Here is a 16,717-nt window from a genome sequence, read left to right as displayed (position 1 = left end):
GATCAAGCACCTAAATAAAGATCTTTCATTGCTAAAGTCATCAGTGGATGTCGGAAAAACAACAGAACCACCATGAGAGGAAGAAGAGAATCTGATTTTACAGTATATGGTGATTTTGTTTTGTTGGGTTTTTTGCTATAAAGCCCCTACTTTATTTCCATTCACGCTGCAGCTCGAGTCACTCCGCCGCTGCAAATGAATGCACGCGGGCACCGTAAGCTCCCGTGATTGATTCGGTTGTCACGGAGACAGTGAACATACGTCGCCCCGGCGCTTTTGAACTCTAAACGAAGGCCGCGTTGTGTTACAGAAAATCCGTAGAGTCTGTATAGATCTGCGTGACGGACATGAACATGAGCATAAAAGAAGGTTCGGTGGTTTATACACAACTACAGTCAGTTTAATTGAGCTGAAGAAAGAAAGAAAGAAAGAAAGAAAGAAAGAAAGAAAGAAAGAAAGAAAGAAAGAAAGAAAGAAAGAAAGAAAGAAAGAAAGAAAGAAAGAAAGAAAGAAAGAAAGAAAGAAAGAAAGAAAGAAAGAAAGAAATGCTGCTTTAGCTGCAAAATGCTAAGCTAGTTACATTTGGTGTAGCATGATGGCTGGAACTGAGGCATACCGACTCTTAGAGCCACTTCATGTTTTAATCCAGCGAGTGGTTTATTCGAACAGAACCGGACAGCCGCTCAGACCGGGGCTAATAATGGTTCAGTTAAGAATATAAAGATGTACAACACGACACTGGGGTTTATGTGCTGTAAGTTTCTACTGGGTGCTGCACTGAGTCCTCAGATTTACCTGTCCAGGTGAGAGTGTGTAACGGAACAGCCACTAAACATTTAACTCATTTTATTCCGCTCTTCTTTCTGACCGGAGCTTACACTCAACATGCTTCTGATATTAAAGATGAAAATTTACAGAATATGCAACACATGATGTGCAACACAACAGATGTGTATCTATAGATTCTACACCAAACACACACACACACACACACACACAACCATATACATCATACACCGTATACTATATCCATCTGTACCGGTCACAGGGAGACAGGAGTCTATCCCAAGGGGCTCATGGGACAAGGCAGGGGACACCCTGGACCAGGTGCCAGCTCATCTCAAGGCTCACACACACACACACACACACACATTACATTGACATTAAAGTGATGCCAATCAGACTACAGCACATGTCTTTGGACTGGGAGAGAAATCTGGAGTATCCAGATAAACCCCTGAAGCATAGGGAGAACATGCTAACCGCTAAGCCACCATAACCAGCTTACCACACACATACTACATACACCACATACTTAATATACACCACACACATGCTTTACAAACCATACACATACCTCGCGCATCATACACACACACACCTTACAGACCATGTACACTACACATATATACACTATGCACAACACACACCCTATATACACCATACACTCCACATAGTACCTCACCATATACACTGTACACACCACACTCACCTCACACACCACATAGTAAATCCTACACACACATCACATTCACTATATACACCATGTACTGTACACCACACACACACACAGTAAATGTTAGAGGGAGCTACACAGAACCCAGAGAGCACTGCATCGCCCAAAAATGTTATTTGATCTTTGGACAATGTAACCTTGTGCAACACGGGTGCTTTGTCAACACACACCATCAATTAGCTCCCCCCGACACACACACACACACACACACACACACAAACACACGGACCTGAACAGAGAGGTTACACACAGGCCCTGCAATCTCCTCCACCAGTGGAGGTGTAGATATTTGGGGAGAATTTTTGACAAGACAGAAGCTTAAGCAACATCCCTGAATGTCCCCATCCCCCTCTCCGCTTTCTTTCTTTCACGTCCCCCCCTCTTTCTCTCTCTCTCTCTGTCTCGGTCTATCTACCGTATCGCGCATTCACTCTCTCTTAAGCGCATTCCTGGCATTTTTCAGAGGCTCCCTCCTCCTCTTCCTCCTCCTCTTCCTCCTTCTCCCTCACAACATGACAATACCTGGAGCTCTAACCAGTAACCAGTAACCAGTGCTAACTCAAACCACGCATTGCACAGACAGAGCAGCCTGATTTCTCTCTCTCGCGCGCGCGCGCGTGTGTGTGTATGCGTGGTGGTCTTACCTCGCCTTGGCCGACCTCTCGTAACTCCATCCCGTCCCGGCGCCCAGCTCACCGAATCCTGCGCCAGGATAATTTCTGTCCATTAAAAAAAGAACAGAAAAGAAAAGACTGGAAGGAAGGAAAGAAGGGGGGAAAACAGAAAAAAGCGAGGGATGAAGATGGAGAGATAGACAAGAGGTGGGTGGGAGAGGAGGGGAAGGGTAGAGGGGAGGGAGGTTATTTCCTAAATTCTAATGCACTATCTCTCTCTCTCTCTCACTCTCTCTCGCTCCTCTCTCCTCTCCCCCGTGTCCCTCTATCTTTTTTGCCTCCTGCGCGCGCTCCTGCTGCACGGCTCTGTTTATCTCTCCCGTTTCACATGCATGCAAGTCCTCAAGAATGGGGAGGGGGGGTAAGAGCGAGGGAGGGAGGGATGAAGAGGAGGGGGAGATGGAGGATACGGAGGAGGAGGAGGAGGAGGAGGCGGAGGAAGGGGGGGTCACACCAACCAGCACCACCACAAAAATCCGGTTTCTTCCTCCCCTTATTCGCCTCTATATATTTCAGCGCCTATTGTCCTTCTGGACAGAGAGAGAGAGAGAGAGAGAGAGAGAGAGAGAGCACACACGTGCGCACACAGAGAGAGAGAGAGAGAGAGAGAGAGGGAGAGAGAGCCCCGGCAGCCTGTTTCTGATCACCATGCTCATTATGCATTACTATGTTCTGCAATTCAGAGCTCTTTCCGTCTTTAAGCCCGTGGCTGATTTACTGCAGCCGCTCATCATTCGGAGACCAGACAACAATAGAACCCTGTAAACCGGGCACGTGCACGCGCACTTCAGTGCACACACTGCACGTCTTCACACTCCGAGAACCCCGAAACCCCCGTTTTCCATATAAGCATGTTCACCTAGTAACATTCCTACCTTCATTTGTTTGTTTATTTATTTATTTGGAAAGCACGGGGCAGGTAATGCGCGTGCACAGAGCTGCTGCAGATTCAAACGTAACAATGCAATGTTCGGTTTAAAAATAGACTTTTTTCTCCGGGATTTGGCTCCTAACGACGCCATTTCTGAGAGCAGACTGTGCTGGCTGGCTTGGCTAACTAGCTGGCTGCTTCACACACACACACACACACACACACACTCATTTACACACATGCTCCCCCTCTCCCTACTCGCTGTCTCTTACACACACACGTACGTTTGTGTTACTAGCCTTATAAGGACCTCCCACTCACATAATTGTTAAAGCAGATAATTAAATGTAATCTAAATGTAATCTTAACCCCAAAACAAAACCTTCAATATTTTTAAAATAAAAGCTGCAGGTTTTGTATAAAAATGATATAAAAACATGCTCTCTCTCCCTCACACACACACACACACACTGTCAGTGCTACAAGGTAGAAGCTGTTGGAGCGCTCACACTCTTCCACAGTGCACCAGTGATGATACTCAGCTTCACACCTCACCACATCCTTTAGCTCAGTCATGTGTGTGTGTGTGAGAGAGTGTGTGTGTGTGTTTTGCTCTAACACACCTGAATCCTCCTCTCATGTTAAATGTTTACTTCATCTATAATTATTATAGTTGATGAGAAGAACAGAACAAGTGCATCATTAAAAAAGATTTCTTTATTTAAAAAAGAATGAAGCCTTTACCTCCTAAACCTCAGACATGTTTACATCAACTGCTACAGAGTGAAAGGAAAATATTCAACTGTTTACAGCGTTCTCTTCAAAAATATCATGGAGATGAACCTGGGAGCATCCCGCTGCTCTAGAACCCAGGGTGCTCTCTCACTCCTCAGGCTGAGGTTCTGCAGGAGCGCTAGGATCCTCTCTAAAACACACACACACACACACACACACACTTATCAGTTACTGTGTAGTTTGTGTAGAGACGTTTTTATATCATCTCTCAGGTTCAGTTTGGGTCTGCAGATCGGACCAGCTGCTGAAATTACTGATAAAAGAACAGATTAATAAATCTGATTTATTTAATTTTGTTAATGATGTTAATTACAACAATAAAAACACTACAACAAAATGTCACTTCACTAAATAATATATATATATATATATATATATATATATATATTTTATTACTCCTGTAATTATTATTATTATTATTATTATTAACATGTCCTGATCTCACACTCTGACACTTCTCTTCAGATTTTCCTCACAAATATTACATATTTATTCAGCACAGTTTAACAGTCTCTCTCTCTCTCTCTCTCTCTCTCTCTCTCTCTCACACACACTCACACACTCACACACTCACACACTCACACACTCACACACACACACAGAGTGACAGTGTTACCCTGTGTACGGAGGTGGAGGTGCATCGTACTGCCCGCTGCGGTTCAAGGCCTCGTTGTAGCTGGGCAGACCCGGGGCAGTGATGTTCGACAGAGGAACCGTCTCTGGTGCTGGACGTCCATCTGCTGCCATTCTCACTGGGACACTGTGGTCAAGGAGGACAGGGACAAGGTGACACCATGACACACATACTGAAGACAATGACTGATGATCTCTCTCTCACACACATACACACACACACACACACTTACCTGCCCCCTCGCCTTACAGTTTTTGTCTTTTTCTTGTAGCAGTAGCACCCCAGCACCAGCACAATGACCGCTATCACCACAACAGCTACCACTCCAGCAGCCAAACCAGCAATATCCACACGGGGAATACTCTCTACACAAACACACAGTTCAACACAATCAAATCTCACACACACTCACACACACACACACACACAGAGGAACATGTCATGTTGTTGTGAATCGGAGTGCAGGGTTTCCCTCAGCATCTTACTGGACTCACTCTCTTTTAACATCCTCTCTTAAACACACCCATGAAGTTCTCTGAGTTAAAAGCAGGACACGGGTCCAGTGTGAGAGCCGAGCGGTCACCATGACGACGAGAGAGACACGAGACTCTCCATCTTTCTTCTCAGTCCAACACAGAAAACTGCTGGGATTAAATCCTTCTCTTCACTAAAGCCTTCATCAGGAATAATAAAGCTGAAAATTCTGTGAGTTTTATTCAGAGTATTATTTTTATTATAATCGCTGAAGTTTGCTCAACTAATCAGCAGTGAGTCCAGCCTGTAACCCCGCCCCCGAGTACCATTAAAACTGAAGACACCAAAAAGCAGGAAGCTTTGGTACTGAATATTTCTGTCTCAGTGTCAGTTTTAGTGGCAGAACTTCCTGTTCTGTACGGAGTAAAGGATTTTAAACGCTGTGAGGAGATTATTTCTGAAAAGTAAATCATCTTACCGTGACTGTTGACATAGGTTTTCCAAAAAGCTGCCTGTAAATACACCACAAATTCCATCAGGGAACTTTAGATCTCACACACACACACACACACACACACACACACACACACACACACAACTCTTCTCTCTCACCGTCTTCTGGTTGTCCTCAAACACCTCCCTGGCCTCCTCATAAGAGCAGATCTCCTCCAGACACTCTCTCTCCAGGTCCCCCGGAGTGACCAGCTCAAAGTCCCAGCTGTTATAGAGCAGAGAGCGAGACAGAAAGGAGTCTGCAGAGGTGTCATGGAGAAACACTGGGGGGGGGAGAGAGAGAGAGAGACAGAGAGAGAGAGGGAGAGACAGAGAGAGAGACAGACAGAGAGACAGAGAGAGAGAGACAGAGAGGGAGAGAGACAGAGAGGGAAAGAGACAGAGAGGGAAAGAGACAGACAGAGAGAGACAGAGAGAGACAGAGAGAGAGACAGAGAGAGAGAGAGACAGAGAGGGAGAGAGACAGAGAGAGAGAGAGAGAGAGAGACAGAGAGAGAGAGAGACAGAGAGAGAGACAGACAGAGAGGGAGACAGAGAGGGAGACAGAGAGGGAGAGAGACAGAGAGAGAGAGCCAGAGAGAGAGAGAGAGAGCCAGAGAGAGACAGAGAGAGAGGGAGAGAGACAGAGAGGGAGAGAGAGGGAGAGAGACAGAGAGAGAATAAAATATTATTCACACACACACTCTGACCATTCGACATGTCTGATGTTTACAGTACCACACACAGAGATGTTCACTGCTCACTCACTGTTCCTGTTGTTGTTGTTGTTGTTGATGAATCTGGCCACGGTCAGGTGAAACACACACATCATCAGTCCAACACACAGTTCTGTAAATCCCACCATCTTCTGTGTTACACACCACCTCCACTCCACACACACACACACCTCCACTCCACACACACACACACCTCACACGTCCTGATACAGAGGAGGAAATGAGTGAACAACTCAACAAATAAACAAACAAACAAAACAATAATAGAGTAAATAAATACAGACACACAGCTTGAGAAATGGTATTTAATGTTTCAGGTTACTGATCCCTCATAAAGATCAGACTCTGATCCTGTACTTACCCTCTGTGTGTGTGTGTGTTGTTTGTGTGTGTTGTTTGTGTGTGTTGTGTGTGTGTGTGTGTGTTGTTTGTGTGTGTGTTGTGTGTGTGTGTGTGTGTTGTTTGTGTGTGTTGTTTGTGTGTGTTGTGTGTGTGTGTGTGTGTTGTTTGTGTGTGTGTTGTGTGTGTGTGTGTGTGTGTTGTTTGTGTGTGTTGTTTGTGTGTGTTGTGTGTGTGTGTTGTTTGTGTGTGTTGTTTGTGTGTGTTGTGTGTGTGTGTGTGTGTTGTTTGTGTGTGTTGTGTGTGTGTATTTGTTGTTTGTGTGTGTTGTTTGTGTGTGTGTGTGTTGTTTGTGTGTGTTTGTGTGTGTTGTGTGTGTGTGTGTGTTGTGTGTGTGTTGTGTGTGTGTTGTTTGTGTGTGTTGTTTGTGTGTGTGTGTGTGTTGTGTGTGTGTTGTTTGTGTGTTGTGTGTGTGTGTGTGTGTGTTGTGTGTGTGTGTGTGTGTGTGTGTGTGTGTGTGTGTGTGTGTGTGTTTGTGTGTGTTGTGTGTGTGTGTGTGTTGTGTGTGTGTGTGTGTATTTGTTGTTTGTGTGTGTGTTGACATGATTCAGGTCATCTTGTTGCAGAATAAAGCATTTATATTTCTGACATTTTAGCAGAAGATCTTCATCCACAGCGTCTCAGGGTTAAAACCTCTGACCTCATGACCTTGTGGTCAATAATCCAACATCGTCCAAAACAGAAAGACTGAATACAGGTAAAAAAAGGACAGGTGTGAAGGTCCATTTCCATTTTAACCAGTAAGCATGAAGGTAAACAGAGAGATAAACAGACAGGTAGACAGAGAGATAAACAGACAGGTAGACAGAGAGATAAACAGACAGGTAGACAGAGAGATAAACAGACAGGTAGACAGAGAGATAAACAGACAGGTAGATAGACAGATAAACAGACAGGTAGATAGACAGGTAGAAAGACAGGTAGATAGACAGATAAACAGACAGGTAGATAGACAGGTAGAAAGACAGGTAGATAGACAGATAAACAGACAGGTAGATAGACAGATAAACAGACAGGTAGATAGACAGGTAGAAAGACAGGTAGATAGACAGATAAACAGACAGGTAGACAGACAGATAAACAGACAGGTAGACAGACAGATAAACAGACAGGTAGACAGACAGATAAACAGACAGGTAGACAGACAGATAAACAGACAGGTTGATAGACAGATAAACAGACAGGTAGATAGACAGGTAGAAAGACAGGTAGACAGATAGGAAGATAGACAGGTAAACAGACAGGTAGATAGACAGGTAGACAGATAGGAAGATAGACAGGTAAACAGACAGGTAGATAGACAGGTAGACAGATAGGAAGATAGACAGGTAAACAGACAGGTAGATAGACAGGTAGACAGATAGGAAGATAGACAGGTAAACAGACAGGTAGATAGACAGGTAGACAGATAGGAAGATAGACAGGTAAACAGACAGGTAGATAGACAGGTAGACAGATAGGAAGATAGACAGATAAACAGACAGGTAGATAGACAGGTAGACAGATAGGAAGATAGACAGATAAACAGACAGGTAGATAGACAGGTAGAAAGACAGGTAGAAAGACAGGTAGAAAGACAGGTAGACAGACAGGTAGACAGATAGGAAGATAGACAGGTAAACAGACAGGTAGATAGACAGGTAGACAGATAGGAAGATAGACAGGTAAACAGACAGGTAGATAGACAGATAAACAGACAGGTAGATAGACAGGTAAACAGATGGGTAGATAGACAGGTAGACAGACAGATAGGTAGATAGATGGATAAACATACAGGTAGATAGACAGGTAAACAGATTGGTAGATAGACAGGTAAACAGATTGGTAGATAGACAGATAAACAGACAGGTAGACAGACAGATAGACAGACAGGTAGATAGATGGATAAACATACATATAAACAGACAGGCAGACAGACAGGTAGATAGACAGGTAAACACTCAGCTTGTTTCCTGTTTCTCTAACAGAGGGGCGTGGTTCTGAAACAAAATTAGCTGAAAATTTGTTAAAACTGTAAAAATAAATCAGAAACTCAAGTTCAAATACCACCAAGTTTACCCGGAAATGATTACTACACATTCTCTCTGTTTACACACACACACACACACACACACCTGTTGGTTAGAAAGCGCGAGACTGAAACATTCTGTACCGAAAGGATTGAAGGCGAACACACACACCAACCCGAACACATAGCACACGGAACACACACAAACACCGAACACACACACACACACACACACACTAAGCACACCACACGGAACACACACTCCAGACGGGCTTCAGACGGATGAATAAATGGAGTGGATTACCTGGCGCTCACCTACGAGCTGAGATCGGAATCAGGTGTGTGTGATCTGGTCAGCAGGCCGTCCGTCTGTCCGCTAAAAGTGTTTAAGATCCAGAAGTGGACTCGGAGAGGATTCACAGAACCGACTCGTCACTCAGCCGCATGATCTTTTATATCCGGTAAATATCGAGAGATTGCAGCGCATTCACCTGCAGGTCAGGTCGACTTCAACTGGAAATATGTGCAGGGAAACCAGCAGGACCAGTTTAACCACATACCAGTCAGAGGAGTTCCTCAACTTCTCCTGATTCTCCTGTTCACTGTAAATAAACACACACCCGAGTAATACACACACCTGAGGGGGGAAAACCCCTTTATTAACTATTCTCTTTCTCAGTTATTTCTTTCACACTCTGGTTTCTACCATCTGGGAATGACCTTATGGAGAGTTACAGACTGGTCAGTGAGGAACACACAGCTGCAGGGTTCCACTGGAGGAATTCTCAGTGGTTCCAGGTAGGAAGATAAGAACTTCATTCAGAGCTCTTCACCTCTGAATAACGTATACATACTAAAATTCTGTGTGTGTGTGTGTGTGTGTGTAATAACAGCCTACATTATTAAACATGCTTATGATGGCCTGGAGTGGACGGGAGTCTGTGTGTGTGAAGGATCAGAGTTTCCTGCTTTCCAGATATTGAAGAACATAAACACTACAGCTCTGGTGTTCAGGTGTTGATGAATCTGACTCTGGAGCAGCTGAACATCACAGCTTTATATTAATACGCCTCACTGTTTCCATAGCAACAGCTGTAACAGGGTACATACCAGTGTACATTATAAACTCAACTGATAATAAATACATTTCAAAATAGCTGATGAGGTGAACTTTCCTGTGAGGGGAAGTGTGTGTGTGTGTGTGTGTGAGCTGAAGGAGCGAGAGTGTTTTTAAAGTGTATATAAAGTGTGTATAAAGCAGGTGATGTTTATTAGATGCTCCATGATGATGATGATGATGATTAGCGTGATGTCTCGTTCTTTCATTGTTTAAATATTGTAATTGTTGGTAAATTGCTGTAGAAGATAAATGTTGGGGTGAAGAGGTTGTCCAGGAAAATAATCAACCTCTAGGTTTTAGCGAAGCTTAGTTTCATCACAGCATGCTGTTATTGATTACTGATTGATTTCGGATTAAAGTGATCATCAGTGTATCAGACGTGATCAGACTAAAGCTGTAGAGTTTATGTAGTACCTTCACCCAGGTGAATTGAAGCCCCGCCCACAAATCAGTCTTTACACCTACTACGAGATTTTTATAGAAAAAATGTGAATTTAAAAAAAAGAGTCAAAAACCAGATCTCTCTCTCTCTCCCCCTCTGTCACCAGGCTAAAGTCAGCATTGGTTTTGTGCTGTGATTCTGATTGGTTGTTTTTCATGCTGCTCTGCTCTGATTGGTTGAGAGGTGCAGTTCGCTGACGAATAGGAACTGAGTCTGAGATGAGGGAGGAGGAGTTCCGGGTTTATTGGTCAGCGCTGTGAAAAAACACTCAGATGTGAAACCAGTTAGAAATAATCTGAGGCTTTCATAAAACTGCTATTTTTTCTTTGTTAATTATTGTGTTTATTAATGTTAATAATTAGAGAAGATATTTGCTGTTTTTTTGTTTTTAGATGCTCACCATCTAAATTCTTTCAGTTCATTCTTTTCAGAGGTAGATGTAGTTGTGGATGTTGTTGTAGATGTAGTTGTGGATGTTGTTGTAGATGTAGTTGTAGATGTTGTTGTAGATGTAGTTGTGGATGTTGTAGATGTAGTTGTAGATGTTGTTGTAGATGTAGTTGTGGATGTTGTAGATGTAGTTGTGGATGTTGTTGTAGATGTAGTTGTGGATGTTGTTGTAGATGTTGTTGTGGATGTTGTTGTAGATGTAGTTGTGGATGTTGTAGATGTAGTTGTGGATGTTGTTGTAGATGTAGTTGTGGATGTTGTTGTAGATGTAGTTGTGGATGTTGTAGATGTAGTTGTGGATGTTGTAGATGTAGTTGTGGATGTTGTTGTAGATGTAGTTGTGGATGTTGTTGTAGATGTTGTTGTGGATGTTGTTGTAGATGTAGTTGTGGATGTTGTAGATGTAGTTGTAGATGTTGTTGTAGATGTAGTTGTGGATGTTGTAGATGTAGTTGTGGATGTTGTTGTAGATGTAGTTGTGGATGTTGTTGTAGATGTAGTTGTAGATGTTGTTGTAGATGTAGTTGTAGATGTTGTTGTAGATGTAGTTGTGGATGTTGTAGATGTAGTTGTAGATGTTGTTGTAGATGTAGTTGTGGATGTTGTAGATGTAGTTGTGGATGTTGTTGTAGATGTAGTTGTGGATGTTGTTGTAGATGTTGTTGTGGATGTTGTTGTAGATGTAGTTGTGGATGTTGTAGATGTAGTTGTGGATGTTGTAGATGTAGTTGTGGATGTTGTTGTAGATGTAGTTGTGGATGTTGTTGTAGATGTTGTTGTGGATGTTGTTGTAGATGTTGTTGTGGATGTTGTAGATGTAGTTGTGGATGTTGTTGTAGATGTAGTTGTGGATGTTGTTGTAGATGTAGTTGTGGATGTTGTTGTAGATGTTGTTGTGGATGTTGTTGTAGATGTAGTTGTGGATGTAGTTGTAGATGTTGTGGATGTTGTTGTAGATGTAGTTGTGGATGTTGTTGTAGATGTAGTTGTGGATGTTGTTGTGGATGTAGTTGTAGATGTAGTTGTAGATGTTGTAGATGTAGTTGTGGATGTTGTAGATGTAGTTGTGGATGTTGTTGTGGATGTTGTTGTGGATGTTGTTGTAGATGTTGTGGATGTAGTTGTGGATGTAGTTGTAGATGTTGTTGTGGATGTTGTTGTAGATGTAGTTGTGGATGTTGTTGTGGATGTAGTTGTAGATGTAGTTGTGGATGTTGTTGTAGATGTAGTTGTGGATGTTGTTGTGGATGTTGTTGTGGATGTAGTTGTGGATGTAGTTGTGGATGTAGTTGTGGATGTTGTTGTAGATGTAGTTGTGGATGTTGTTGTAGATGTAGTTGTGGATGTTGTTGTAGATGTTGTTGTGGATGTTGTTGTAGATGTAGTTGTAGATGTAGTTGTAGATGTAGTTGTGGATGTTGTAGATGTAGTTGTGGATGTTGTTGTAGATGTAGTTGTGGATGTTGTTGTGGATGTTGTTGTGGATATTGTTGTGGATGTTGTTGTGGATGTAGTTGTAGATGTTGTTGTAGATGTAGTTGTGGATGTAGTTGTGGATGTTGTTGTGGATGTTGTTGTGGATGTTGTTGTAGATGTTGTTGTAGATGTAGTTGTGGATGTTGTTGTAGATGTAGTTGTGGATGTTGTTGTAGATGTAGTTGTGGATGTTGTTGTAGATGTAGTTGTGGATGTTGTTGTGGATGTTGTTGTAGATGTAGTTGTGGATGTTGTTGTAGATGTAGTTGTAGATGTTGTAGATGTAGTTGTGGATGTAGTTGTGGATGTTGTTGTAGATGTTGTTGTGGATGTTGTTGTGGATGTAGTTGTAGATGTTGTTGTAGATGTAGTTGTGGATGTTGTTGTAGATGTTGTGGATGTTGTAGATGTAGTTGTGGATGTAGTTGTAGATGTAGTTGTGGATGTAGTTGTGGATGTAGTTGTAGATGTAGTTGTAGATGTAGTTGTGGATGTAGTTGTAGATGTAGTTGTGGATGTTGTTGTGGATGTTGTAGATGTTGTTGTGGATGTTGTAGATGTAGTTGTGGATGTAGTTGTAGATGTAGTTGTGGATGTTGTTGTAGATGTAGTTGTGGATGTAGTTGTAGATGTAGTTGTGGATGTTGTAGATGTAGTTGTGGATGTAGTTGTGGATGTTGTAGATGTTGTTGTGGATGTTGTTGTAGATGTAGTTGTGGATGTTGTTGTGGATGTAGTTGTGGATGTAGCTGTAGATGTAGTTGTGGATGTTGTTGTAGATGTTGTTGTAGATGTAGATGTAGTTGTAGATGTAGTTGTGGATGTTGTAGATGTAGTTGTGGATGTAGTTGTAGATGTAGTTGTGGATGTTGTTGTGGATGTTGTGGATGTTATTGTAGATGTTGTTGTGGATGTTGTAGATGTTGTGGATGTTGTAGATGTAGTTGTGGATGTAGTTGTGGATGTTGTTGTAGATGTAGTTGTGGATGTTGTTGTAGATGTAGTTGTGGATGTTGTTGTGGATGTTGTGGATGTTATTGTAGATGTTGTTGTGGATGTTGTAGATGTAGTTGTGGATGTAGATGTTGTGGATGTTGTTGTAGATGTAGTTGTGGATGTTGTTGTAGATGTAGTTGTGGATGTTGTTGTAGATGTAGTTGTGGATGTTGTAGATGTAGTTGTGGATTTTGTTGTAGATGTTGTGGATGTTGTTGTGATGTTGTTGCAGATGCTGCTGTGATGTTGTAGATGTTGTTGTGATGATGTGTTGCAGATGTTGTGATGTAGTTGTGGATGTTGTGGATGTTGTTGTAGATGTAGTTGTGGATGTAGTTGTGGATGTTGTTGTAGATGTAGTTGTGGATGTTGTTGTAGATGTAGTTGTGGATGTTGTTGTAGATGTAGTTGTGGATGTTGTAGATGTAGTTGTGGATTTTGTTGTAGATGTTGTGGATGTTGTTGTAGATGTAGTTGTAGATGTTGTTGTAGATGTTGTTGTAGATGTTGTTGTGGATGTTGTTGTAGATGTAGTTGTGGATGTTGTTGTAGATGTAGTTGTAGATGTAGTTGTGGATGTTGTAGATGTAGTTGTGGATGTAGTTGTGGATGTTGTAGATGTTGTGGATGTTGTTGTAGATGTAGTTGTGGATGTTGTTGTAGATGTAGTTGTGGATGTAGATGTTGTGGATGTTGTTGTAGATGTAGTTGTGGATGTTGTAGATGTTGTGGATGTTGTTGTAGATGTAGTTGTGGATGTTGTAGATGTAGTTGTGGATGTTGTTGTAGATGTAGTTGTGGATGTAGTTGTGGATGTTGTAGATGTTGTGGATGTTGTAGATGTAGTTGTGGATGTAGTTGTAGATGTAGCTGTAGATGTAGTTGTGGATGTTGTTGTAGATGTAGTTGTGGATGTTGTTGTAGATGTAGTTGTGGATTTTGTTGTGGATTTTGTTGTGGATGTTGTTGTGGATGTAGTTGTGGATGTTGTGGATGTAATTGTGGATGTAGTTGTGGATGTTGTTGTAGATGTAGTTGTGGATGTAGTTGTGGATGTTGTTGTAGATGTAGTTGTGGATGTTGTTGTAGATGTAGTTGTGGATGTTGTTGTAGATGTTTTTGTAGATGTTGTTGTAGATGTTGTGGATGTAGTTGTGGATGTAGTTGTGGATGTTGTTGTAGATGTAGTTGTGGATGTTGTTGTAGATGTAGTTGTGGATGTTGTTGTAGATGTAGTTGTGGATGTTGTAGATGTAGTTGTGGATTTTGTTGTAGATGTTGTGGATGTTGTTGTAGATGTAGTTGTAGATGTTGTTGTAGATGTTGTTGTGGATGTTGTTGTAGATGTTGTTGTGGATGTTGTTGTAGATGTTGTGGATGTAGTTGTGGATGTAGTTGTGGATGTAGTTGTGGATGTTGTTGTAGATGTAGTTGTGGATGTTATTGTAGATGTTGTTGTGGATGTTGTTGTAGATGTAGTTGTGGATGTTGTTGTAGATGTAGTTGTGGATGTAGTTGTGGATGTTGTTGTAGATGTAGTTGTGGATGTTGTTGTAGATGTAGTTGTGGATGTTGTTGTAGATGTAGTTGTGGATGTTGTTGTAGATGTAGTTGTGGATTTTGTTGTAGATGTTGTGGATGTTGTTGTGGATGTTGTTGTAGATGTTGTTGTGGATGTTGTTGTGGATGTTGTTGTGGATGTTGTTGTGGATGTAATTGTGGATGTTATTGAAGATGTAATTGTGGATGTTATTGTAGATGTAATTGTAGGATATTGTTGTAGATGTAATTGTAGATGTTGTAGATGTAGTTGTGGATTTTGTTGTAGATGTTGTGGATGTTGTTGTGGATGTTGTTGTAGATGTTGTTGTGGATGTTGTTGTAGATGTTGTTGTGGATGTTGTTGTAGATGTTGTGGATGTAGTTGTGGATGTAGTTGTGGATGTTGTTGTGGATGTAGTTGTGGATGTAGTTGTGGATGTTGTTGTAGATGTAGTTGTGGATGTTGTTGTAGATGTAGTTGTGGATGTTGTTGTAGATGTAGTTGTGGATGTAGTTGTGGATGTTGTTGTAGATGTAGTTGTGGATGTTGTTGTAGATGTTGTTGTAGATGTTGTAGATGTTGTAGATGTAGTTGTGGATTTTGTTGTGGAATTTTGTTGTGATGCTGTTGTAGATGTAGTTGTGGATGTTGTTGTAGATGTTGTTGTGGATGTTGTTGTAGATGTTGTTGTGGATGTTGTTGTAGATGTAGTTGTAGATGTTGTTGTGGATGTTGTTGTAGATGTAGTTGTAGATGTTGTTGTGGATGTTGAAGATGTTGTTGTGGATGTAGTTGTGGATGTTGTAGATGTAGTTGTGGATGTTGTTGTAGATGTAGTTGTGGATGTTGTTGTAGATGTTGTTGTGGATGTTGTTGTGGATGTTGTTGTAGATGTAGTTGTAGATGTTGTTGTGGATGTTGTAGATATAGTTGTGGATGTTGTTGTGGATGTTGTTGTAGATGTAGTTGTGGATGTTGTTGTGGATGTTGTTGTAGATGTAGTTGTGGATGTTGTTGTGGATGTAGTTGTGGATGTAGTTGTGGATGTAGTTGTGGATGTAGTTGTGGATGTTGTTGTGGATGTTATTGTAGATGTTGTTGTGGATGTTGTAGATGTAGTTGTGGATGTAGTTGTGGATGTAGTTGTGGATGTTGTTGTAGATGTAGTTGTGGATGTTGTTGTAGATGTAGTTGTGGATTTTGTTGTAGATGTTGTGGATGTAGTTGTAGATGTTGTTGTAGATGTTGTTGTAGATGTTGTGGATGTAGTTGTGGATGTTGTTGTGGATGTTGTTGTGGATGTAGTTGTGGATGTTGTTGTAGATGTAGTTGTGGATGTTGTTGTAGATGTTGTTGTGGATGTTGTAGATGTAGTTGTGGATGTTGTTGTAGATGTTGTTGTGGATGTTGTTGTAGATGTTGTTGTAGATGTAGTTGTAGATGTTGTAGATGTTGTTGTGGATGTTGTTGTGGATGTTGTTGTGGATGTTGTTGTAGATGTTGTTGTAGATGTTGTTGTGGATGTTGTAGATGTTGTTGTGGATGTTGTAGATGTTGTTGTGGATGTTGTTGTAGATGATGTTGTGGATGTTGTAGATGTAGTTGTAGATGTAGTTGTGGATGTAGTTGTGGATGTTGTTGTAGATGTTGTTGTGGATGTTGTAGATGTTGTTGTGGATGTTGTTGTAGATGTTGTTGTGGATGTTGTTGTAGATGTTGTTGTGGATGTTGTAGATGTAGTTGTAGATGTAGTTGTGGATGTAGTTGTGGATGTTGTAGATGTTGTGGATGTTGTAGATGTAGTTGTGGATGTTGTTGTAGATGTAGTTGTGGATGTTGTAGATGTTGTGGATGTTGTTGTAGATGTAGTTGTGGATGTTGTAGATGTTGTGGATGTTGTTGTAGATGTAGTTGTGGATGTTGTAGATGTAGTTGTGGATGTTGTTGTAGATGTAGTTGTGGATGTAGTTGTGGATGTTGTGGATGTTGTAGATGTAGCTGTGGATGTAGTTGTGGATGTTGTTGTAGATGTAGTTGTGGATGTAGTTGTGGATGTTGTTGTAGATGTAGTTGTGGATGTTGTTGTGGAT

At 41.5% G+C, this 16,717-nt stretch overlaps 2 protein-coding genes across 5 annotated transcripts in view; both read right to left on the bottom strand.

Annotated features, from left to right (window-relative positions):
• The window catches only part of prr12b (proline rich 12b), a 29,277-nt gene extending 25,658 nt beyond the window's left edge, over positions 1-3,619 (bottom strand). For all 3 annotated transcript variants that reach the window (XM_058408988.1, XM_058408997.1, XM_058408996.1), the window contains exon 1: positions 2,161-3,619. In XM_058408988.1, coding sequence (XP_058264971.1) covers positions 2,161-2,243 — 83 coding nt within the window. In that variant the 5' untranslated portion in view covers positions 2,244-3,619. The remainder of the gene's footprint in view (positions 1-2,160) is intronic.
• Positions 3,620-3,758: 139 nt separating this feature from the next.
• Positions 3,759-9,313, bottom strand: prrg2 (proline rich Gla (G-carboxyglutamic acid) 2). Of its 2 annotated transcripts, none has more exons than XM_058409000.1 (7): positions 8,916-9,313; positions 6,225-6,396; positions 5,577-5,740; positions 5,443-5,476; positions 4,723-4,855; positions 4,473-4,616; positions 3,759-3,986 (listed from the first exon to the last, which is right to left on the bottom strand). In XM_058409000.1, the coding sequence occupies exons 2-7, from the start codon at positions 6,319-6,321 to the stop codon at positions 3,944-3,946; spliced, it is 615 nt and encodes a 204-aa protein (XP_058264983.1). In that variant the 5' UTR covers positions 6,322-6,396; positions 8,916-9,313; the 3' UTR covers positions 3,759-3,943. The 2 variants fall into 2 exon arrangements, with proteins under 2 accessions (XP_058264983.1, XP_058264982.1); XM_058408999.1 differs by having other exon boundaries at positions 8,905-9,309.
• Between the last annotated feature and the right edge of the window lie 7,404 nt (positions 9,314-16,717).

The sequence above is a fragment of the Hemibagrus wyckioides genome, linkage group LG02, assembly GCF_019097595.1.
Source record: "Hemibagrus wyckioides isolate EC202008001 linkage group LG02, SWU_Hwy_1.0, whole genome shotgun sequence".
Lineage (NCBI taxonomy): Eukaryota > Metazoa > Chordata > Actinopteri > Siluriformes > Bagridae > Hemibagrus > Hemibagrus wyckioides.
This window is presented reverse-complemented; position numbering and strand designations above follow the sequence as displayed.